The sequence below is a fragment of the Phyllostomus hastatus genome, unplaced genomic scaffold, assembly GCF_019186645.2.
Source record: "Phyllostomus hastatus isolate PE091 unplaced genomic scaffold, TTU_PhHast_1.1 phas_scaffold_585, whole genome shotgun sequence".
NCBI classification, from domain to species: domain Eukaryota; kingdom Metazoa; phylum Chordata; class Mammalia; order Chiroptera; family Phyllostomidae; genus Phyllostomus; species Phyllostomus hastatus.
In genome coordinates, this window is record NW_025334037.1 from 1,211,121 (window position 1) to 1,234,835 (window position 23,715).

General features: G+C 35.9%; 1 protein-coding gene across 2 annotated transcripts in view; it reads left to right on the forward strand.

Moving 5' to 3' along the window:
- Window positions 1-1,606: 1,606 nt before the first annotated feature.
- IPO7 (importin 7) overlaps window positions 1,607-23,715 on the forward strand; it is a 67,414-nt gene continuing 45,305 nt past the window's right edge. The window contains exons 1-4 of one of the 2 annotated variants that reach the window (XM_045825361.1): window positions 1,607-1,838; window positions 17,451-17,532; window positions 21,630-21,783; window positions 22,278-22,436. In XM_045825361.1, the coding sequence (XP_045681317.1) occupies window positions 1,755-1,838; window positions 17,451-17,532; window positions 21,630-21,783; window positions 22,278-22,436 (479 nt within the window). In that variant the 5' untranslated portion in view covers window positions 1,607-1,754. The remainder of the gene's footprint in view (window positions 1,839-17,450; window positions 17,533-21,629; window positions 21,784-22,277; window positions 22,437-23,715) is intronic. The other variant, XM_045825363.1, reaches the window with a different exon arrangement.

A 23,715-nucleotide genomic window follows, 5' to 3' on the forward strand; every position in this document is an offset into this window, starting at 1 on the left:
GTTAAAAAACAAAAATTAACAGAGTAAATTTGAAGATCTAATTGGATTTACTTAAGCAATCATGAGTCAGGCAGCATCCCATAGAACAATTAGAAAGGCACAGATGAGTTCTGAAAAACGCAAGGTTTTTACAGACAGGAAGAGAGTGGGACTAAAAACTACGAGTAGAGTGTTTCAGGTAAGAAAACCTTCCCTAAGGGGAATGCAAGGGGTCTCATCAGTCAGATTACCTTGCAAGAAAATCCAGACTGATTGATTATGTTTCTGGGAAAGGCTGAAACAACAATTAGATCAGGTATTAAACCTGGGTTTTTATCACGGGCTTTTGTGATGTCATTCTTGACCTCTGGTTTTCTGTTTAACACTATGTTTACATAACAATAATAGCAGATATGAAAGGAAATTATTCAAAATCTCACCATTCTGCAATAGCAAATCATTTACTGGGGCCCTTTCCCATTATGGAGCACACCCGCACCTATTCTTCTTCCCCTCAAGGCACGTCACCTTTGCCTTTGCCTTTTCTAAGTTCCAAGGACCCTTCTTTTGTTTCTGTAACTTGTTTTGGAGCCTACACAGCCCAGCTAGCTCACTTCTACTATCTCTAACTTTCTAAATAAACTTTCTCTTATAATTTGAAAAAGAAAGTGCACCAATTACTTTCATTTGTCAACCTGGTTTCCCAGTCTTTGTCCATGTTTCAAAGCTGTATCCTTACATAAATGTTTTTGTGTTGTTACAAGGAGTTTAATATTTGTGATTTTATATTAAAATAATATAAAATATGTATATATTAAAAACAACACATACTTTATATATTAATAATAAATGTATAATTATGTTGACATATTATATACTGTGAAATATTTAATTGACTTGATCATGTAATTTGCCTCACCATTCCTATGTTGTTTGACATTTCTCTTGAGAGTCAGAGTAATTCAGTGGAATGAAAACTTTGAAAACAGAAACATCCTAGGTGAAGTTCTTACTATTTAAGTGCCTTGGGAAAGTTATTTAACCTTTCTGAAATTGTTCCATTAACTGTTTTAGAGAACGTGGGTTTTTATAGGGATTATGCTTTTATTCCACATTTAGATGTGATTTACATGAAGTCTCTGCCAATGTTTGGATATTCAATAAAAAGCCATAATTTTAGTATTTGGTGATTATAATAAATATGTACCGATAATGTGATAAATACCTTTCGCACATAAAGCTCATGTAATCTTTTATGTTTTTTCCTCAGGATAGTCCCAAGTGGGATTTACTTGGGTCAAAGATTAAAAACATATTTATAGCATATAGAAATACCATCTCAAATTGCTTTTGAAAAGCTTTTCCTTCAATACACAGCTGCTACCAATAGACCGCATCAGATTCACCTTATAGTCACCATAAACATATTATTATGTGAAATATTTTTAACTGATTGCTTTAACTTTCTATGTGTGCAGCCTTTTTTCGTTTTTGAATAGCAAGACTTTGTATGAGACAGCTCAGAACCACGTGGGCCGTGGATTGCAAGTGCAGACTACACATCCCAAGGTGCTCCGCGGCGCGCCGACAGGAAGTTCCCAGAGCATCTCCCGCCTCCACGCTGAGGGGAAGAGGTTCTATCCGGGCCTTTGGCGCTCCCTTTCCTTTCGCGCCGGTTGCCGCTGCGGAGCGCGGCGAGTCCATGTGCGCAGTGAGCGGCGCTGTTTCTGGCTCCGAAGCACCCGAGCCTTGGGTTTTAGCGAGTCCGCGCTACGATGGACCCCAACACCATTATCGAGGCCCTTCGGGGCACCATGGACCCAGCCCTGCGTGAGGCCGCGGAGCGCCAGCTCAATGAAGTAAGAACGCCGGGCTGGCAGCGGCGGGCGGGCGGGCGGGCGGGCGCACTGTGGCAGGCCGAGCCCTCTGGGCCTGGCCGGACACGGGGACGGCGTCGCTGAGGGCCCCAACTGGAGAGGTGGGGCGGGGACCTGACCGCGAGTGCCACGCCAGGGTGCCTCAGGGTGCTACCGTGGTGGTGACGGTGGCCCAGACAGCCTTTGCGTCGGATCCTGAGCTGGGCCTCTGGCTGCGGTCGAGGCACGAGGAACCGGCTCAGGCGAGGCGGGCGTGACGGGCTGGACACATGGCTGGTCGGGTGGCCGTCCGTCCTCTGGCTCATTGCCCGCTTGCTCCTCGCGCCCAGGAGGGGGCGAAACTCAATGGGAGGTTTTTTCCGACATTTCCGGGGGCAGTCTTGCTAGCGCAGGGTTTGGAGGGGCTCTGGGAAAAGCGGGGCTGTACCTTTGGGAGCTGCGCTTGTCAGCTTGCCACTTCATTGGGCTGATCCGTGACCTGTACAACTTTCCTCCGGCTGACCTGCCAGGGAAAGCTTTCACCCGCCTCTTTGTCAAATTGAGGATCGTGCGGGAGTGTCATTCACTCTACCTCAGACGCAGGGGAGCAGGACAAAGTATTGGAGTGAGGTGAAGTGCACCCTTCTAGGTACACCTGCGACGCTAATTCCCTGACTGACCTTGGGCAAGTTGCTTAACCTTTTGATGCAGAGTTTTTCCCATTCATAAAATTAGGCCACAGGGAGAGTGCCTTGAAACGTGCCAAACTTCCTGTCAACTCGCCGAGGGGGTTTCTTCCCCCCCCCCATATATTTTGGGGGACCATTCCTTGGAAAACAGACTTGTTATGTGGATATTTTATTGTACTGTCTTTAATTTCATTCTTCATTTTTTATATTTTAGTATTTTAAAAGCTTCTTAAAAAGACGTCTGTAACTTCCTGTGCCACCTAATTGTCTTTTGGTGTTACCGATTTGCCAGCTTTAGTGAGGTTCAGTGTAAATTAAACTGAGTAAAAGAAGTCCCTTTGTAAAGAAGTCGAATTATTTTTACGCTTCTTAGTTGGTAGACAAATTACTGAAAGACATTGACTTAACAGAAGAAGAAAAATAAACACGAAAACCTTCACTTAATAGAAGCTGCAGAGGTATTCCTAATTGAACATCTTCATATACAATGGAGTTTTAGATATCCCTGCCTCTAAGGAGCTTATATTTTAAGAATACCACCCACAGAGTTAAGACAAGTTAAGTGTAAAATTATTTTTTAAAAAATTAAGTCTATTTTACATGTAAGTGAAACTACCATTAGATCATACCGAAAGTGATGTTCAAATTCTTAGGCTCACAGTTGCCTTAGGAGAATAATGAGTTGAAACAATTTACCAGTTTGAACCATTACTAAACTATGGAGTTACAGGTCACTTTGTTTTGATTTGTTTTGTGATAGGTTAAAATGAACATTATTTTGTTAGTGAAATATTAATGCAGATGTAAGCCTACACATTCTAAAAGTTTAGTCATAGTTATTTCTGCCATGGCCTTGCTCTAATAACACATTATTTTAACTAAACATACTTGCATATAATTACTATTTTTAAAATTATTATTTAAAAGAAAGAGTTGCTTCCCTTGTAGAAAAATTGTATAAATAGCCCTGGCTGGTGTGGTTCAGTGGATTGAGTGCCGGCCTCTTAACCAAAAGGTGGTCAGTTCGGTTCCCGTTCAAGGCACATGCCTGGGTTGTAAGCCAGATCCCCAGTAGGGGGCATGTTAGAAGCAACCACACATTGATGTTTCTTTCCCTCTCTTTCTCCCTTCCTCCCCCCTCTCTAAAAATAAATAAATAAAATCTTAAAAAGAAAAGTTGGGTAAATAATACTTCCTGCAATTTTGAAATGTACTTACTCCTCAAGTAGGTATTGAATGTCTAGTTCTGTGCACTAACATCTTGTAAAAGAGACCTGGGATAAATATTTCACAGTGACTTTGGAAGATAAATATTCAAAATACTATTCGAAGCATTTTTTACTTAAGTGCTAAGCTGATGTTAGAGTTTTGGAATACTGTGGAACAGCAAACTCTGCTTATCCTCTCAAAGGAAATTTGGTGTCTGGCTTGTGTTTCTGTGATTGTTAGCTATTTATATTTCGTAAATTTCTTTCAGTTATTACACCTGTTATTTTTTAGTAATTTTCTAAGATAACTTCTCTAGAATATCTATTCTTGTCTTTGATCTTCAGTGTTTTTTTTTAAGATTTTATTTATTTTTAGAGAGGGGAGAGAGAGGGAGGGATGGAGGAGAGAGAGAGAGAAAGAAACATCAATGTGCGGTTGCTGGGGGCCATGGCCTGCAGCCTAGGCATGTGCCCTGACTGGGAATCGAACCTGTGATGCCTGGTTTGCAGCCTGCGCTCAGTCCACTGAGCTACGCCAGCCAGGGCTGATCTTCAGTTTTATTTTAAAATTTTATTAATTGATTTTAGAAAGAGATAGAAACATTGATTTTTGTTGTTGTTCTTGTTGTTGTTGTTGTTGTTCCACATATGTACGCATTCATCAGTTCATTTTTTTTTAAAGATTTTATTTATTTATTTTTAGACAGAGGGGAAGGGAGGGAGAGAAATATCAATGTGTGGTTGCCTCTTGCATACCCCCCTGGACCACAACCCAGGCATGTGCCATGACTGGGAATCCAACCTGGGACCCTTTGGTTCACAGGCTGGTACTCAATCCACTGCACCCCAGCAGCCAGGGCCATTGGTTCATTGTTGTATGTGCCCTGACAGGGGATGGAATCCACAACCTTCGTGAATGGGGGAAATACTCTACCCACTGAACGACCCAGCCAGGGCCCTAATCTTCCTTTTAATGAAGTGATTCCATTTGCATACTTCTGCTTAATTTTCTGTGGCAGAACCTCGATTTAGGAGATAGATCCCAGATAAATCTTGAAGAAGCTTGACTAGTGAGAATGAGGAAGTTATATTTGATTTCTGTCAGGCTCTTCTTGCTTGGCTAAGATAGGATGAACCAATCATTCTATAAGGTCTCAACTAAAACTATATTTTGATTCATTTAGTTAAAAGAAAAAATGACATTTGAATGAATCTCTTTGGCTAACTATAAAATTATAAATATTTTCAGAGTATTATAGTGCAAATAGGTTTTTTAAAATAATGCCCTGCCTTGAAGTGATTGCACTTCACTATTCCATCTCCTTGGAGCCTCTATTACTCATTTATCTCCTAGACTTGTTCTTTCACTTCTCTTTATTACCATTCAACTGTCTCCTTGTCACTAATGAGTACCCAGACTTCACACTCCTTATCTCCCTTCACCTGTTTGTTTTTCTCTGACACACTGATTTATCATAGATATTTTACTTATTCTCCCTATATAATTTTGGAGTTTGGGGAGGTAAGGAATTTTTGTCTTTTATTACTGCAATTCTTGATTTGTCAGTGACTGACTTTACTGACTTCTTGATATAATAGATAACAACATAGACTTTAATATGTTATACCACCCCTATCTCAAGGATTTGAGGTACTTATATATATATTTTTTTTATATTACATATAGATAAAATTAAGAAAGTCATTAGACTGTTAAAGGCCACAGTAAGGACTTTTTTTGACAGATATTTTCAAGATACTTAGTATTCCCCACTGACTTACTCTGTAGTGTGTTATGAAATTTTTTTGAACCCCTATTCTAATTTTAACAAACTTACATTAAAGACTAGAGAAGACCATTAAAAAGTAAAAGTATTATTGGAAGTAAAATTGAAAACCACTTTACTTTGAAAAAAAAAAAAAACAACCCTAAACTGAAGAATTGTTGCTAGCTGGGGGATCTTAGGAAAGTTATTTAACCTCTAAGTATTTTTCCCCCATGTATAAAATGAAAGTAGTTATAGTATGTATGTCATTGTGCTATGTGGATTGAATGAGATGGATGGCATGTAAAAAATTTCAGAAAGTGTTGGCACCTACTAAGTTCTTCAGACTATTTGAACTGCCAGTTGATTAACCAATCCAACATGCTATACATTTTATTTCCTGTCTTACTCTATTAACTAAGTAGTTGTACATCTCAGTGGAACATGATCAGAAAAATGATCAGCACTAATGACAAAACAACACAAGTACATATTTTTTGGACACTGAAATCATTTAAGTAGATAGTATTACTGTAACATGAAAATTGGCACAATTATAAGCACAGTGCCTGGCACATTATAGGCTCTCAATAATATTAGCTAAATGCAAAAGAAATAAGAACTTTAGTAATAGTCAAAATGTTAAGAGTACCCATCTTTGAATCTGTAAAGTAGATTTTTGTTGCAGGGATCTGTTACTTGTCATTTAAATTCTATGAGATTAATTGATTTCTGTATATCTAGAAGTGCAGTTTTTAAAATTTTGTTTTATTTAGGTTAGTTTAAAATGTGACATTCTATATTCATTCATTCAGCATTGTTTATTATGTTCCTGAGACCATGTGCTCTGGAGGATACAAAGGCTCTCCTTTCCTTTATGTACACATACACACATACACTCAGAAATACTTGTTTCTTCATTTATGAGATAGATATTGTAAAACATCTCTGAATTTTGGCATATTATTTTAATAGACAACAGTCTCTGATTGATCTCTTCCTGCTTTAACTGCTAGTGTTCTTAAGTAAAAGCCTTTCTATATACAGACCTTCATTCATGCTGCTCACCTCTCCTTTTAAGCTCTAAAACTAAAATTTTTCTTGTCCATAAATCTCATGAATCCCATCTTAAATGCTGTCTTTTCCCACTCTGACCTCCTGTGGTAATGTGTAAACTTCAAACACATCCTTTTTTTTTTTAAACACCTAATCTTGTACATTCTTCCTTACATTTTATTTTAATTTTATTTGAACTAGGTGATTGTTGTCCCTTCTACTCTAAAAGGTCATTGATTTTTTTAAAAAATTATTTCCAGTTAGAATTAAATCTTTGGGTCAATATATATTTATTTTACTTTATTTTATTTTTAAAAGATTTTATTTATTGTTATTTTTTATTTTTAGAGAGAGCGGAAGGGAGGGAGAAAGAGAGAGAGAGAAACACCATCGTGTGGTTGCCTCTGGTGTGTCCCGTACTGGGGACCTGGCTGGCAACCCAGGCATGTTCCCTGACTGGGAATCGAACTGGCAACCTTTCTGTTCTCAGGCTGGCACTCAGTCCACTGACCCACAGCAGCAATGGCTAGATCAATATATATATTTTCAAGTCATGGAGTATTAGCTGAGAATGGATACTCAACACAAATAATGTTTTTGTTTAAAAAATATTTGAGTGCCTATCATGTATTCAATACTATTTGTGATTCTGGGGATCCAATATTGTATATGAGACAAAGTCCTGGTTGTCATGTAGCTCGCATTGGAACTGAAGTTTTAAATGTAATGTTAGGGAACATTTTTTTTTTTTTTTTTGAAGTATTCTGAATGACAGTTTCCAGTCTGGTTCATGTATAGTAATATCTTTCTACTAAGCACTGAGCTAAAGTTGTAGATAAAAAGAAATTCATGATTTCTGCCTTTCTGGAGCTCCATAGTCAACACAGCCCTCATACTACATGTGGCCAGGTTTATAATAGAGCTAACAGTAAGTTTTAGTTGAGGAAACTGTTAAATCTGACTTTGGTTAAGGCAGATATGATCTCAGCATCAATATTCTTTTTCTTATACTTGGAGCCAGGAAAAATGCCCTATGTGGAATTAGGAGGCTTACCTAGGAGCCTTTTAAACCCACAGTTCCTAAGCCTAATGTGCTAAAAATGGTTATGGGGGCAGAAATGCTGCTTTCTCACATTCTTTATGTGAACAAATAAGTGGACTTAGCTTTCAGTAGTTTATTGGTATTTTATTTATGTTCATAAACTATCCAGAGTCACTTAAGGGATCTTCACAGAGGTTAGTGTTACTACTGTAAATTATATATTTTACTTATAAATGGTTAATTTAGTTTTGTTAAAGGACTTACATAGTGTTTAATTAATGGAGATCTTAGGTCTGGAAAAGTGCAAAATGACAGCAGGTTTAAAGGACAGCTTGTCATGTCTAGAGATTAGCAAAATATTTATGAGACTATATGTAGACAGTATATAAGTCTGAGCAGATAACATTCTTTAATTAAGAATATTGCTGCCCTACCAAAAATGTAATGAGTTTTGCCCTGGCTGGGTCACTCGGTTGGTTGAAGCGTTGTTCCTATACATCAAAAGGTTGGGGGTTCATTCCCAGTCAGGGCACATACCTAGGTTGTGGTTGGATCCCTGGCTGGAGTGTGTGCAGGAGGCACAATCAATATTTTTCTCTCACATAGGTTTTTTTTTCCTTTCTCTAAAATCAATAACAAAGAAAAATCCTTGGTTGAGAATTTTAAAAAAATATATATAGCTAAGTAGATTTGGATTTGAATTGGGGAGAGGAAAAGTTCCTGGATACTTTGGCTGTTAGACAGAAGGTTATTCAGTGACATAGCATGTTAAAGATCTGAAAGAAAGATAGCACTATATTAATATTTGTAAGAAAACAAATTTGTTTTTCAGGTGATTAGATGTATACGTATCATTTTATTTATTTGTTCCTGTCAGTGGCACATTAATGATGAGTTTGATTTAAAGTGGGATTTTCTGTTGATCTAACTAAATTATAATTTAAAAGTTTTATACCACTCTGGTATTACTCATATTTAATGAAAGGCAAGAGGACACAGTGAACAGCCTCATTGCTTAATTCTATCACTATGATGAGCTAACCTCACTATACCTCATATTGCACGTGGGTGAAATGAAGTGTTTGCCTTTATCAAATTCTTTTTTTTTTTTTTAATATTTTATTTATTTATTTTTTTTTAGGGAGGGAAGGGAGGGAGTGGGAGAGAGAAAGAGAGAGAGAGAGATCGATCAGTGTGCGGTTGCTGGGGGTTATGGCCTGCAACCCAGGAATGTACCCTGGCTGGGAATCGAACCTGGGACACTTTGGTTCCCAGCCCGCGCTCAATCCACTGAGCTACGCCAGCCAGGGCTTATCAAATTCTTTAGTAAAGAGGAAAGGTTAGAAATTCCTGGGCTCTTGAAATTATCTGGTTGTATTCATTTTATGTAAACTCTGATGTTACAGTGCCCTTAAGCCTCTCTTCCTTGTTAATGGTGTTAAAGTATAGTAGCAAATTGAAGGAATTATAGTAGCTAACTGATTGCTTTCCAGTGGAGAGAAATAAAAAGTAACCTCTTTAAGTGCAGTAATGTCTTCAAGTGTAAGAGGTTTCTTACTCTTGGAATATGTGGACCTGGATGGGAAACTGATATGGGAGAAAATATGACTTAAGTTTTTAAGTCTGGTTTGATGTGCTGGTAATCATCCAGGAGAAAATGTCTAGCTGGCAATTAGGAATGTGGAATTGAAGTTGAAGACAAAAGCATCAGTGGAAAAGTAATTTTTTTCCTGAAGGCAAATTGAGAGTGAGTATAATCCAGAGGTGTGTGGTGGATGACTGAAGGGCTACACTTTGGGCCATGCCCATGATAGAGACTTTGAGAAATATAGGAAAAAGGAGAGTGGAGAATTGTGCATGAAAATAGAAGAAAGCCAATGAAAGGAATTTAAAGTAAGAAGGTTGGTTGTGGGCATTTTACTCTATTTTGCCATGTATAATAAGCACTTTTTTGCCTAAATTTTTGAGGGAAAAATAAGGATGTGCATTATGTATGAGTAGTACCTGAAATACCTTGTGTCTGCTCTTGTGTTTTGTAATTATTTGTTTTGTAAAATTTCTTATACCCATAATATGTTAAAAAATAAATGCTGAAATTTGTTTATAATATAAAAGACAAGTATCTAAATATAAATAAATAAATAAATAAATAATTGCATTAACTAATTAAACAAAATATTTTTTTCCTAAAAGTTTAGGCCAAAAATGTTGGTGTGTACTATTCACAGTGCATTATACACAGCAAAATATGGTAGTTTCCTTTTTCCTTAAATACATTTTGTAAATTTTCTACCAGTAAACATGAATCATTTTGGTATTAAGTAAAAAGCTATTAGGGAGAAAAAGGGTTGTTGACATTTGTAAGTGAGGGGAGGTTAAAGTAAAATGACTTTTGGGGGGGAAAGCTTTTAAAATATTGGTAAACTTGGAGAAAGCAATTTCAGGTTACAGGGTTACCTGAGTGGAAATGCTAGCAAGGGAGTGAGGAAAAGATTATAGGTTAAAGGGGTTGTAGGGTCAGGGGAGTGTTTATGTGGATAGATTTTGTTTTTCATGTATTTTTTCTTTGTAAAGTTAGACTTTATTTGGCGGAGTAAGGGAAGCTGCCTATAGAGTATAAGTTTTACAGGTCTATTATTACCTATATTGTAATAATAGATTCCTACCTGTAATGTTTTATAGACATGTATCCTAGAATTACATTCTTTATACTGCTTTAAGACCTTATCTTCCTGCAGCACAGATATTACCATGTAAAAACTTTCCAAAAAAAGTTCACATTTACTAGAGATGTTGATGTGGTCACAATTTGCCTATTCATTTGTCTTTCACTATTTTCATTCTAATAATTTCTTTAGCACAACCCATACCTTCTTTTTCTTTTAAGAATCCTCCTCCTTTCTGTGGGTTTAAGTCCTTTAGGGTCTAACTCAAAATTTTACCTGGTAGTCCAATTAGAATTTATTTCCCAACCTATCTTTATAGTCATGTTTTATCTCTGTAGTGTCTGGCATGTTGTAAGTACTAGTAAGTGGAGTGGAGTTAAAAGAGATGGAGATGGAGTTGGGGCCCTTGAGAATTTTAATTAGATGTGTTGAAGGTAATTATTGGATTATCTGGGTTGATGACAAATAATGACAAGGTAAGAAATTGTCTAGAAAGGTTTTTGTGTTATGCTTAGCAGCCCTTAACTTGAGTATTGGTGGCTTTAGCTCTATTTAATGATGTATAATGACCTGATCCATTTGTTGCTATAGTTCTGGGTCCTGTAATTAGTGCCAGTATTCAGAAGTTACATTCATACTTTGACTCATTAAATATTTATTGTAGCATCCTCTGAGGACTATATCAGTGTTTGCCAAACTGTTGGGAATGATACTATAATTACTCAAGTTTTAAAGGGTTTTTGCATTAAAGATTGATGCTAGTGATATTTTTACTTGTTTATTTTTAAATTACCATAAAACTATAAAGATTGTTTAATATGTGATAATAAATATAATAATAGTTAATATGTGGTAGAGATTCTTTTAAATATGTGATAGTTTGGTGTACCCAAGAATTCCAAAAATTTGTTGATCAGCCAATGAGTAGGAGAATGGTTAGTCCTAATTTGAACATTTAATATATATGTTTTTACTTGATCTGTGTTTTATAATGGTCTTCTTTTTTTTATTTTTAAATTTTATTAAGGTCTAATTTAACATTGCGTAAAATTCACTTGTTTTAAGTGAAAATCAGTGATTTTAGTAGATTTATCTAGTGGTACAACCATCACCACAGTTCAGTTTTGGAACATTTTTATGAACCCAGTAATTACTCCTTCCAGTTTATAGTTAATCCTCTGTCCCAGCCCCAATTGGTAATCCACTTTCTGTCTCAATTTTCTTGAGAATCTGGTGTTTGATATTTAGTGTTACTTTAAATTCATTTGTTATCTTATTTGGGTGAACACAAGGTTTCCTACATTAGGGATTTCAGCAGGATGGAAATTTGTATGGCACAAGTAGATATATGTCCCAGGTTGAGTTTGTTTCCTTGTGCTAGTCTCATTGATGGAAGTATACTTTTGTTCTTAAACCTTAGTCTGTCTAGCTCAGTTGTCTGAGAGTAACACCGAAGTTGCGCTTTTGGATTATTTCAGAGTTACAAGTCATCACCACAAACTTTAGAGTATTTTCATCACCCCCAAAAGAGACTCCCTTCCCTGGCCAGGTAGCTCAGTTGGTTAAAGTATCATCCTGAATATGCCAAGGCTGCAGTGTTCATCCTGGATCAGGGCACACATACAAGAATCAACCAATGAATGCAGAAGTAAGTAGAACAAATGGTGTCCCTCCCTCTTTTTCTCTCTCTCTCTCCCCCTCCCCCCTCTCTTCCCTCTCCCTTCCTCTGTCTAAAAATCAGTTTAAAAAGAGAGAAGACCCCCATATATATTTGCTGTCATTTCCTATCTTCCCTAATACCCCCTCACCTAGGCTATTTTCTGTCTAATATAGAATTGCCTATTCTGGACATTTCACATAAGTGAACTCATATGGTGTTTTTTGTGACTGGCTTCTTTCATATAGCATAATGGTTTTAAGGTTCGTGCATGTTGTAGCATGTGTCAACACTTCATTTTTATTACCGAATAATATTCCACCGTATGTAAGGGTATGCCACATTTTGCTTATCCATCAGTTGAACATGTGGGTTGTTTCCACTTTTGGGCTATTATGAATAATAATGCCATGAATGTCCAGGCAAAAGTAGTCCTTTTTTTTTTTTTTTTTTAATTGAGGGATGATTTACATGTAATAGAAAGCTGAAAAATATGTATAGCTCAGTAAATATGAGCTAACTACTTTTACGAGATGACCACTATCCACATCAAGGTATAAGTAACATTTCCATTAGCCTACAACCAACTTTTCCTTGAGACCCTTCTCAATACCTTTCCTCCTTTAGGTTAGCATTATTATGACTTTTGTTAACTATAGATTAGATTTGCCTGTCCTTGAACTTCATGCACCTAAAATGGAGTCACATGGTACATACCCAGGTAGTCTGGCTTCTTTCTCAACATATTTTTGAGGTCTGTATTTATTGCTTGATTCTGTAGGTTGGTTTTATTTTTTTAAGATATTATATAGTATTTCATTGTATGAATTGTACCAGAGTTTGTTAATAAATTCACTTGTTGTTGGGCAGTTATTATTGTAAGCATAAACACTTAATTTCTCTTGGATATATAAGGGTGAAATTGCTTGGTTATAAAGTAGGTACGTGTTAGAAACTGCCAGTTTTCCCTTATGGTTGTTCCATATTATACATCTACCACCCCTGTATAAGTTCTATTTTTTTCCCCCACATCCTCATCAGCACTTTGATGTAGTGCATATATTGTTTTGAGGTAGGACTATCCTGTCCACTTGTACTCTTTTGTAATTTAGTTGTACATATTTGCAGTTTGCTTTTTTTTTTTTTTTTTTGGAGTGATTAACTCTTCCTCAGATGTTGCATATGTTTTCCTTTCTTTTTTATATTGTTTATACTGATGGGAAGCATATAAAAGTCCACTTGATACCAAAATTCTTATGGCTTTGAGCTTTTGGTGTCATGGTTGGGTTTTCCCCACTGAGATGATAAAAACAGATAACTTGGTTTCCTTCAGTTACTCTTAACAGTTTTTTTGTTTTTGTTTTTTTTTTAATTTAAAAATGTTTATTGATTTGAGAGAGAGAAGCATCATTGTGAGAGAAAAACATCAGTTGGTTGCCTTCCATATGTGCCCTGACCCGGGGTCAAATCCAAACCTAGGTATGTTCCTTGACCAGGGGTCAAACCTACAACCTTTTGGTGTACAGGACAGAACTCCAACCAACTGAGCCACACTGGCCAGGACACAGTATAACTTTTTGTATTTAAACCTTAAGAAGTTAGAAATTGGTAAAGGTTCTTTGTTAATCTTACATTTATGGGGTACTTATACTGTAGGAAGATACAGTGAGTGGCATATGTTCACTTTTAAGTCACATGTAGCTATCCAGTCATAAAAAATGGTGGTTGTGGTTGTTTTAACATGACTTGGTTTAAACATAAACCAAGGACTTTATTTGGGGTTCCAGTCATAGAAAGCAGTCTTTTTCAACTCAGAAAGAAAGAAGACACTGCAGTATTACGATCTTAAGAAAGTGTGCAAGGGGGGACCCCAAACAACCAGAATTTATTTATAAAATATTGTGTATTTAGTCTTAATGTGTTTAAAATTCAGTCACCTTCAAAATATTCTCCATTGCATGCAATACACCTATCAATGTTTTTTTCCCTGCTGAAAATAGTTTTTTAACTTGTTGATTTTGATGCCTTTCAGTGCTTCTGCTGTCCCCCTCCCCACATTGGCAAAATGTTGCCCTTTGAGGACTTTTTTTCATCTGGGGAAACAGTTGCTGGTACATATTGAGGGTGGGGCATGGGGGTCATGCCAGTTTTTTTTATCAAAAACTGCTGAACACTCAGTGTGATGTGGGCAGGTGTGCTTGGTGTGGATAGGTGCGCTTTTAAATCACCCTTCGTGAAATGGCCAAATGCGTTGCAAGAGTCTTCAAAAAATTCGCTGAAGCCAAATGCAGCCTCTCACAAAAATGCCAGCTGGTTCACTGATAAAGATGGATTCCTAGAACACTCACCTGGGGGGCGGGGCACCTGTATTACAAAACTCCCGCCTGCCAGAGGATAATTCTGTTTTGGGGGAGGTTCCTCTCTTATACACAAAACCACATATGCTGTACTTTATGGGTGACTTAAGGAACCAAAGATTAATTTGGCAGTATTTAGTTTATGCCCTATTGGTTTTAGTACATGCTCTCTGAAAATGATGAGATTCTAATATGTATGATTATAGAAACATTTATTATGTCTTGATATTTGCTAAAATGTTTTCCATGTTATTTATTCCTTACAGCCATCCTGTGAAGTAGATTTTATTATACTAATTTTGTAATTAAGACTTAGATGTGCTGAATCAACTTTCTCAAGAGTTAAAAATGTAGAAATTAGCATCACCTATATAGGGTGGGGCAAATGTAGGTTTACAGTTCATAATGGCAAATAATACTAAAATTAATAAGTAACAAGAATAAACTCTGTTTTGCAGACTCACAACTGTAAACCTATGTTTGCCCCACCCTGTATATACAACCAAGACTACCTGCTTCCAGCAGTCCATTCTAGGAGTTTGTAATTTGGTGTGGGAGATAAGATATATTCTATAATGTGTAATGTGCCTAAAAATGCTATAGTCACCCTGGCCAGGTAGCTCAGTTCGTTAGAGTGTTGTCTCAAACACCAATGTTGCAGATTCCGTTCCTGGTCAGGGCACATACAAGAGTCAATCAGTGAATGCATAAATAAGTAGAACAACAAATCAGTGTTTCTCTAAAGTCAATTTTTTTAAAAAAGTGCCATAGTCATAGTATGGATAGTAGTGTCCTCTGTGGGCTAATCTGTCTACTCCTTAAGTATAAATACCCCTTTTCACTCTGTAATGTCCTGGGTGATCATAACTGCTTCCAAGACATTTCTTGTTGTTGTTGATTCATTCACTTATTCACTTAATAAATTTGTTGACTGTCTTTTCTGTTTTGTTGAATATCTTAAATGCCAAGCATCATATGAGGAACTGGGTGTACAAACAGTATAGTCCCTACACTCATGGCATGTAAAGTTTAATTGCTAGCAAAGGTAGATGTAAAGCCTGGACTAAGCTGGTGTTGATGGGAATAGAGAAAGTGGATATATTATATAAGCATTTTGGGTATAAAATTGACGGGGCTTGTACTGAAGAGGAAAGTATTAAAAATAACATGGTTTCAGCCATGAATATTTGTGAGGATAGTGATAAAGTGGTGCAAGGAAATAGAGCTACAGCTTTTAGGGAGAAAGATGCATTGAACATAAGTGAGGAGTTTGGGGTAATGAAGGTAGAGATGTTAAATAGATCTGTTAGAATGATTTGGAATATATTTGACTCTTTGTTTAAAGACGGGTTGGATAAAATCAGCTGGGGAATGGAAAAGACACCCTATGAGTTGAGTCCTGGCACCAGGTTCTATCTAGCATTTATAGATAAAATAGGATGAGAAACCAGCAAAGGAGCCTGAGAAAGGACCAGGAAAAGTGAGGTATGAATTGTGTAGATGGAATGGTGTTTCAGGAAACTAACTGTGGTTAACTGTTCAGATCTATTTAGAGCACTGGAAAGGGTAAATATCTCCCCTTCATCCACTTAATTACTCCTATTCAGGTCTTAAATTTAAGAGATTCTCCTTTTAGGGGTATTCTAGATTATATTAAATTTTAGGAGATTCTTTTGATTCTTCCATTGTATCCTTTACTTCTTCATTATACCTTGTTTCCTTCATTAAACTATTAAGTTTCCACAAGGTCATGGAGCCTCATTTGTTTTGTTCAGCCCTGTATTCACAGCTCCTGGCATGGGGTCTTGCACCAAGAACATCTATATGAATAATTTTAGGAGTGACTGAATGAATAAAGTGTCACTCTAGTGTCTAATGTGGAAGAAATGTTTTACATCCAAAGGGAAATTTTTGTTTTGGAGAATGTTTAAACAGTGTTTGTGGGAAGGGGGAGGCTGTAAAGAGGAAACTGAAAAAAAGCCACTGTTCATGTAAATGTGTGCAGAAAAAGACCAAAACATGGGCTGGAAGGAGGAGATGGCATAACAGGTGGTGGTTAAATTGGGGGAGGAGTGATACTGAGAAAACATATAAGAAGGGAATTTAACTTGAAGGTTCAGTTCTCTTAAAAAATGTTAGAAGCAGCTATGACAGGTGTGGCTCAGTTGGTTAGGCATCCTTCTGAAAAGCAAAAGGTTGCAGGTTTGATTCCTGATCAAGGTACATGCCTGAGTTGCAGGTTCACTCTTCTTGGGTCGAACGCATGAGGCAACCAATCTTTGTGGCATTAATGTTTCTCTCCCGCTCTTTCTCCCTCCCTTCTCTCTCTAAAAATAAATAAATGAAATGTTTAAAAATGAAAATGTTAGAAGCAAATATGACAAATTTAGGAATCGTTAAGTTCCTTTTGTAGTGTTCATGAAAGTGACCCAGGTTCAGAGTATAAATTTTGGAAAATAGAAAGTATATAAAGAATTATTCCGTGGAGCAACAATAAAATAATTTCTTTTTTAAAAAAGAATTACTCCTCTGTAATCCCACCACTCCAGAGATAACTCAACGTTTTTGGTGTGTTTTATTTTCTGTGTATGTTGCACTGACCATGCTTATCAATGTATTTATTAAATTATCATTATATAGTTTATATCCTACTTTTATTGAATGTTCAAAGTTACTGATTTTTAATTTTTTTATTGAAATAAAACATCCATACAGAAAAGTGGCCATAGGGTACAGTTGATTAATTTTTACAAACTGAACATACTTATCTAACACAGCCATATTAAGAAATAAAACATTATTAGCACCTTTGAAGCAAACCCCCAGGTTAATTTTTACTGATTTAGTTTGTTTCTAGCTATTTAATGTTTCTATTGAGAAATTATTACTGAATTGGAAAAACAAGTATCACAGAGAATATTGTTTTTGATCTGCTGCCGCTGGTGTAGGTTAAGAATACTAATTGGGGTAAACAGAAAGTGCAGCAGAGTGCAGGCACATACAAACATCCAAAATGTTGTAGGAGTTAGGATGTTAAATTTTTTTGAGTTATTGTAGGTGAGGGACAGGAAATAAGGCTGGGACCAACTTAGAGGCTTTAGTGTCAGCCAAGCAGTGGAATAAAGTACTGAGAATATACTTGCTGAAATTTAAAATGTATGTTTTTGTTTATAGGCACACAAGTCTCTGAATTTTGTTTCGACACTGCTTCAGATTACTATGTCGGAACAACTGGATTTACCTGTGAGACAAGCAGGCAAGTTTCCTGAATTATTTTCTTGAATGTATGTAAATATTATTGTTTAAAAGATTCTGAATAGCAGAAGTATCTTGGGATGGCCCTCCAGTGATTTTCTTCCTGGAAATCAGTTTGCCCTCATGTGTTTACTGCAAATAGCAGGTATCTTGATATTTGGTGGCAGAGTTTAAAGAAATGTAGTATTTCATTGAATTAAAAGAGAAACTTGAAAGAGAAACTGATGGGGTTTATTAAAAGATTGTTTAGCCCTTGAGGTATGGCCCGGTTGGAGCATCGTCCCTTAGTGGAAGGGTTTTGGGTTCAATTCCCAGTCTGGGTGCTTACTCTCCCCCCTCTGGATGCATGCAGGAGGCAACCAGTTGATGCTTCTCTCTTGCATTGATGTTTTTTTTCTCTCTCTCCCTTCTCTCTTTCTCTCTCTAAAGGCAATGAAAACATGTTCTCAAGATAGGATAAAAAAAAAATTTAAAGACTCTTTGTATATGCAATTGTTCCTTAACAGCCATTTGTATTTATTGTTTATTTCAACAGTTTAAAAAGTGCTATTTCTTAGTTCAGATTTTAGTGAGGTGTTGAGCAATTCCCTCAGTATCAAAGCCTGTGGAAATACGGCACACTACTTCTGATATTATGTTAGTCTACAAAGCAATGCACTTCACATCTTTATGTTTTATTACCTAATTTCTTTGCAGATATATAAATTTTACAGGAACTATAAAGTATCAATAATGTCATCATTCTAGAAAAAACATTCTGATGCTATTTTTTGCTCTTTTGTTCTTTTATACCAATTTTGTTTAACATAACTTTCTCTGCTTTCTTTCGTGTATAGTGAGCATTTGCCTTTATTTTACACAGGGTTAGTCTTAAAAGTTATATATATGTGTATATATATATATATATTTTAAAGATTTTATTTATTTTTAGAGAGAGGTGAAGGAAGAGAGGGAGAGAAACATCAATTGGCTACTTCTCATAGTTGCCGCAACTGGGGACAGAACCTAGAACCCAGGCATGTACCCTGACCAGGAGTCAAACTAGTAACCTTCACTTTGCAGGATGATGCCCAGTTGAGTCACACCGGTCATGGCGAAAATTAAATTTTAATGGCTAAGTAATTTACCATAATGTACTATATGCAGTGAACTATTTCTTAATTGTTATAATTTAATCTCAGGTCTGTTTTATTAACAATTGTATCCCCAGGGCCTAAAATATTGCCTGATACACTAAGGGTACTCAATAAATAAATGAATGAAATAATATAATTGTTATAGTTTTTTTAAATTGGCATATAAGTTGCACAATAATGGAACATTTTTTGAACTATAAAATATAGTAACTTAACTGGACTCTAGCCAACAGTAAATCTTGTTATAAATTTCTCAAATAGAAAAAGATTGCATTGATCATTTTAACTGTTCCTTTTTTTACTAATGAAGTTGATATTTTCCTATTTGGTTATTTTTAAGATAAGAATCTTTGATTTTGAGCCCTGGCTGGTGTGGCTCTGTCAATTGAGTGTTGGCCTGTGAACCTGAAGGGTTGCTGGTTCAGTTCCCAGTCAGGGCACATGCCTGGGTTCAGGCCAGGTCCCCAGTAGAGGATGTGTGAGAGGCAACCACACATTGATGTTTCTCTCTCTCTCTTTCTCCTGTCCTTCCCTTCTCTCTAAAAATAAATAAATAAAATCTTTAAACGATTTTTAAAAAAAAAGAATTTTTGCCTATTTTTACTAAGATTTTCAGTGTTTGGCATTTTGGAGGGACCTTAACAAATTTTAGAGACTTGATTAGGTGTATTTTGTGTGTTATGTGGTTCTGAGTCCTTGATACCCTATGTATGAGTGGTGTCCATAATATCTTGTCCTCAACAGCCCTGCTCAGCTCATGTAGAATTGTGCCTATGGCTTCTTTTATGGAGTCCATCCAGCTCATATTTTCTCTTTTCTTGCTGTCTCCTATTTTTCCTAGGATTATTATATTTTCCAAAGAACCCTGACTTCTTGTAATCTTCCCTAAGTAAAACAGCTTCAGTTTTGTCATTTTTGCCTATGGGCAGTGTTTCAGGCCTAATTTGCTCTTTGACCCACTTGTTCATCTATGCGTCTTTCTGGTAGTCCAGGGTATCTGTAGAGTAAAATTAAATTGTACTAGGAAATATTTTCTTAGTTTTACAGAACCAGAAGCAACCAAACTATGGGACTGTCAAACATTTAAAAAATATAATCATTTAGAAGTTACATCCTTATAATATTTGAATGGTACTTTGTAGTGTATCACCTGCTAGGGTTTGAAAGATTCTGTGTTTGTAGTAGAGTTCATTCTGGATGGAGTATCTTGAGATCGTTGCAGTACAGTTCTTACTTGTTGGACCAAACAACTTTTAAAATACCAAATCAACATTTTACAAATAAGTATATTTACCCCATTCCTTTGTGCATTACAAGAGAAGGAAATACTTAGAGGCTGTGTCAGGTCTTAATTTGATCTTCGTTCTGTTTTGGAGCTAAAGAATCAAAATTCTAGAAGTAGTATCAATCTGAAATATTACTTAGTCAGTGTTGTTTATTGTAGATGTAGTTTATCTTAAAACATTTGTTGAAGGGTATTTTAATGTGTGGTCTTAATCTTTTAAAAAATATTATGAGGTGGGGTATTTTAATTCCCAAGATAAAACAAAGTAGAATATACAAATTATACAGTTGTATTTCTAACCCTTATTTAAATAGGTGCCAGACTCTACGTAAGAGTTAATCGTTAATCAGAGAAGAGCCAGTGTTTGCAGAATTTAGGAATTAATTAATTTTGAATAATTTCCCTTTCCTGTACATTAGTGATTGAGGTTCCCTCTCCCTGTTCATCCCTCTCTCTCCCTCTTCATTTGGGAGGAGAGGACTATATAAAAAGCATTGTTAGCAATCTAGTTTAGTTTGAGTTAACTAGCAGTGTACATTATAACATTGTGATAGCTGACAGAAAATAATCTGTAATTTTGAACATAGCAAATTCTTCCATGAAATAACATGAATTTGAAGCAGTGTAATTGTGGTGTGATTGAAATGCTTAGGTTTGTAGACTGAGAATCTTGATATACTCTACTTTTTCTATGATAAAAATAACCTTTGTATCTTAGTTGGCCTGCTGTAACAGAAGACCATAGGCTGGGTGATTTATAAACAACCAATTTTTTTCTCACAGTGCTGCAGACTGAGAAGTCCAAGGTTAAGGCATTGACAGATTTGGTGTCTGATGAGGACTCACTTTCTGGTTCACAGAACCTGAGACAGTGAAAGAGGGAGAGCATGCTCTCTGGGGTCTCTATTATAAAGGCTTTAGTCTCATTCATGAGGATAGAGTCCTAATAATGTACCAAAGGCTGTAATAGCATCACATTGGGGATTGCAATCTGAATTTGGGGGAGTGGGGGTGAGCACATTTACTATGTAACAGTGATTTTAACTGTAGAATCTATTGGTGTGTATAGCTGGTTTTGTCTTTAGAGGCTTTATTTAGAAAAATTTATTTGTTAAGCCCTGGCTAGTGTGGTTCAGTGGATTGAGTGCTGCCCTGCAAATTGAAGGGTCACTGTTCCATTCCCAGTCTAGGGCATGTGCCTGTGTTACAGGCCAAGTCCACAGTAGGGGGCGTGTGAGAGGCAACCACACATTGATGATTCTTTCCCTCTCTTCCTCCTTCCCCTCCCCTCCCTAAAAATAAATAAATAATACCTTTTGGAAAAATTGTTAAAACTAATCTAATTTTCCTACAGAAAAGGGGGTAAAAAGTGTTATGAATAAATATGATGTAAAAGGTCTAAACAGTTTAATGTGTAGTGTGTTTATTTGCAAAGTTATCTTAGTGTCTGTTTAATAAAAATCTTTGTGGGTGACTGCTGTACGTAAGTATTAAATTCGTGTTTGATTATCAATTTTTATAATACTAAAATGCATATTTTATTTTATTTTATTTTTTTAAGGATCACATTACAACAATTGCTCTGAAAGAAAGAAATGGAGGTGTGGACATTTAATAAGGGATTTTCTCAGTGCTTTCATAGTAAATACTCTTTTTTGAAATTAACTTATATTTCAGGTGTTATCTATTTGAAAAATATGGTAACGCAGTATTGGCCAGATCGAGAGACAGCACCACGGGATATATCCCCTTATACTATTCCAGAAGAAGATCGACATTGTATTCGAGAAAATATTGTAGAGGCCATTATCCATTCTCCTGAGCTCATCAGGTATTTACATATATATTTTTTAAACTTGTTCATTTTACAGGTATATAATTTGTGGGGGTTTGGGGAGGGCATGAAGGAGGGTCTCTTCAGAACATACAAACCTGTCATTTTTATGACAGAAAACTTAAATGCTGTAACTGTTTTTTTGTTGTTGTTGTTTCATTTTTGTACTGTAATTAAATTATGTATTTATAAAACCAAAAACTTTTAAATTTCATGTAAAACTTGTGAAACACAGTGTGTTCAGATGAAAGAGGGTAAAGAAAACTACAGAATGTTGTCATATAATTTATATTACAGTCTTTTGTTCTTTGAAATAGTAGGAACATAGAGTTTTGCTCAGTAACTTATTTTTGTCTAAAGTGGCCTTTTGGGGGTTGGTTGGTTGGTTGGTTGGTTGGTTGGTTTGTTTGTTTTGTTTGTTTGTTTTTGAGTTAGCAAAATCTCACCTAGGTAGCATTTCTTCCTCCTTATTGCTTATTTTTGACTTTCAGGGTACAGCTTACTACATGTATTCATCATATCATCAAACATGATTACCCAAGCCGCTGGACTGCCATTGTGGACAAAATTGGCTTTTATCTTCAGTCTGATAACAGTGCATGTTGGCTAGGAATTCTTCTTTGCCTTTATCAGCTTGTGAAAAATTATGAGTAAGTGTCTCTTTCAATTCCTATAGCATTTTGAGAAATGGGAAATGTTTGGAGAATGTAAGCAAATTTGATTGAACATCTAAAATTACTTTTGGTGTATATTGGTTTGGCCAAAAAGTTCATTTGATTTTTTTCCATAAGATGGCTCTAGTAGCACTTATTTGTCTTTAACTTCATTCGAAACAATTTTGATAGATTGTTTTGTGACAGTGTGCATTTAGAAAAAAACTTATCAAAATTGGTGAATTTTTGTGTAGCTGTTTAAATGTAGAAGATGGAAGAAAATAAGCAACACTTTCAGCATATTATGCTTTATTATTTCAAGAAAGGTAAAAACAAGAAATACCAAAACCTTTGTGTAGTGTGTGGAGAAGGTGCTGTGACTGATCGAACATATTAAGAGTGGTTTGTGAAGTTTTATGCTGGAGAACTCTTCGCTGGATGATGCTCTACTGTTAGGTAGATCAATTGAAGTTGATAGCAATCTAATGGAGACATTAATTGAGAAAAATAAACGTTATACCATGCAGGAGATAGCCAACATAACTCAGAATACCCAAATTAGTGAAGTTATTGGTGAAAGTGAAAAATGTGTCTTTTATGGGGGAAAAAAAAACATGTGGACTTTTTGGCCAACCTAATATATTAAAATTAGGCTTTAATTGTGTTCTCTTTTTGAAATAGCATTCTTATTTTAATTCTGCAGTCTCTTCTGTTGATTCAACTAATAAACTATCTGTGTTCTTTTTTCTTACTAGAAAAATCATGTTTCCCTATTTAAAAAATCAGTTATCTCTAACTTCTCAACATGGGCTGATGAAGTCGTTTGGTTTTGTTTTTTAAATGTGGAGGGAATCATAGTACATTGAGCATTAGAGCTCTTTATTGCTTTTGGCTTTCTGTGAGTTTTTATCTTAATTTGGGATCTTGATAACTTACAAGAACCTATCTCTAATTTTTTTAAGAAAAATATGTTGGAATTTCATGACCATTTTTAATCATTGTGTTTTAAGGGATTCATAGTCACCTGTTTCAGTGTTTGCATATTTCCGCAAATTATAGTTCATACTAGTATGAATAAGAGATTATTTTAAACCAAGAAATCATCTTAGATCTGGGTTTAGGGATAAGAAAAATATATACCCTTGGAAGTTGAGATATATAGTGCTAAAAGTAGTAAGTCAAATATCAAAGGGTTTTTCTCTTGTGTGTGTGGTGAAAGTAATGAAATTGATAGGCACATGAAAGTTTTGATGTTAGAAAATTATGAGGAAATGTT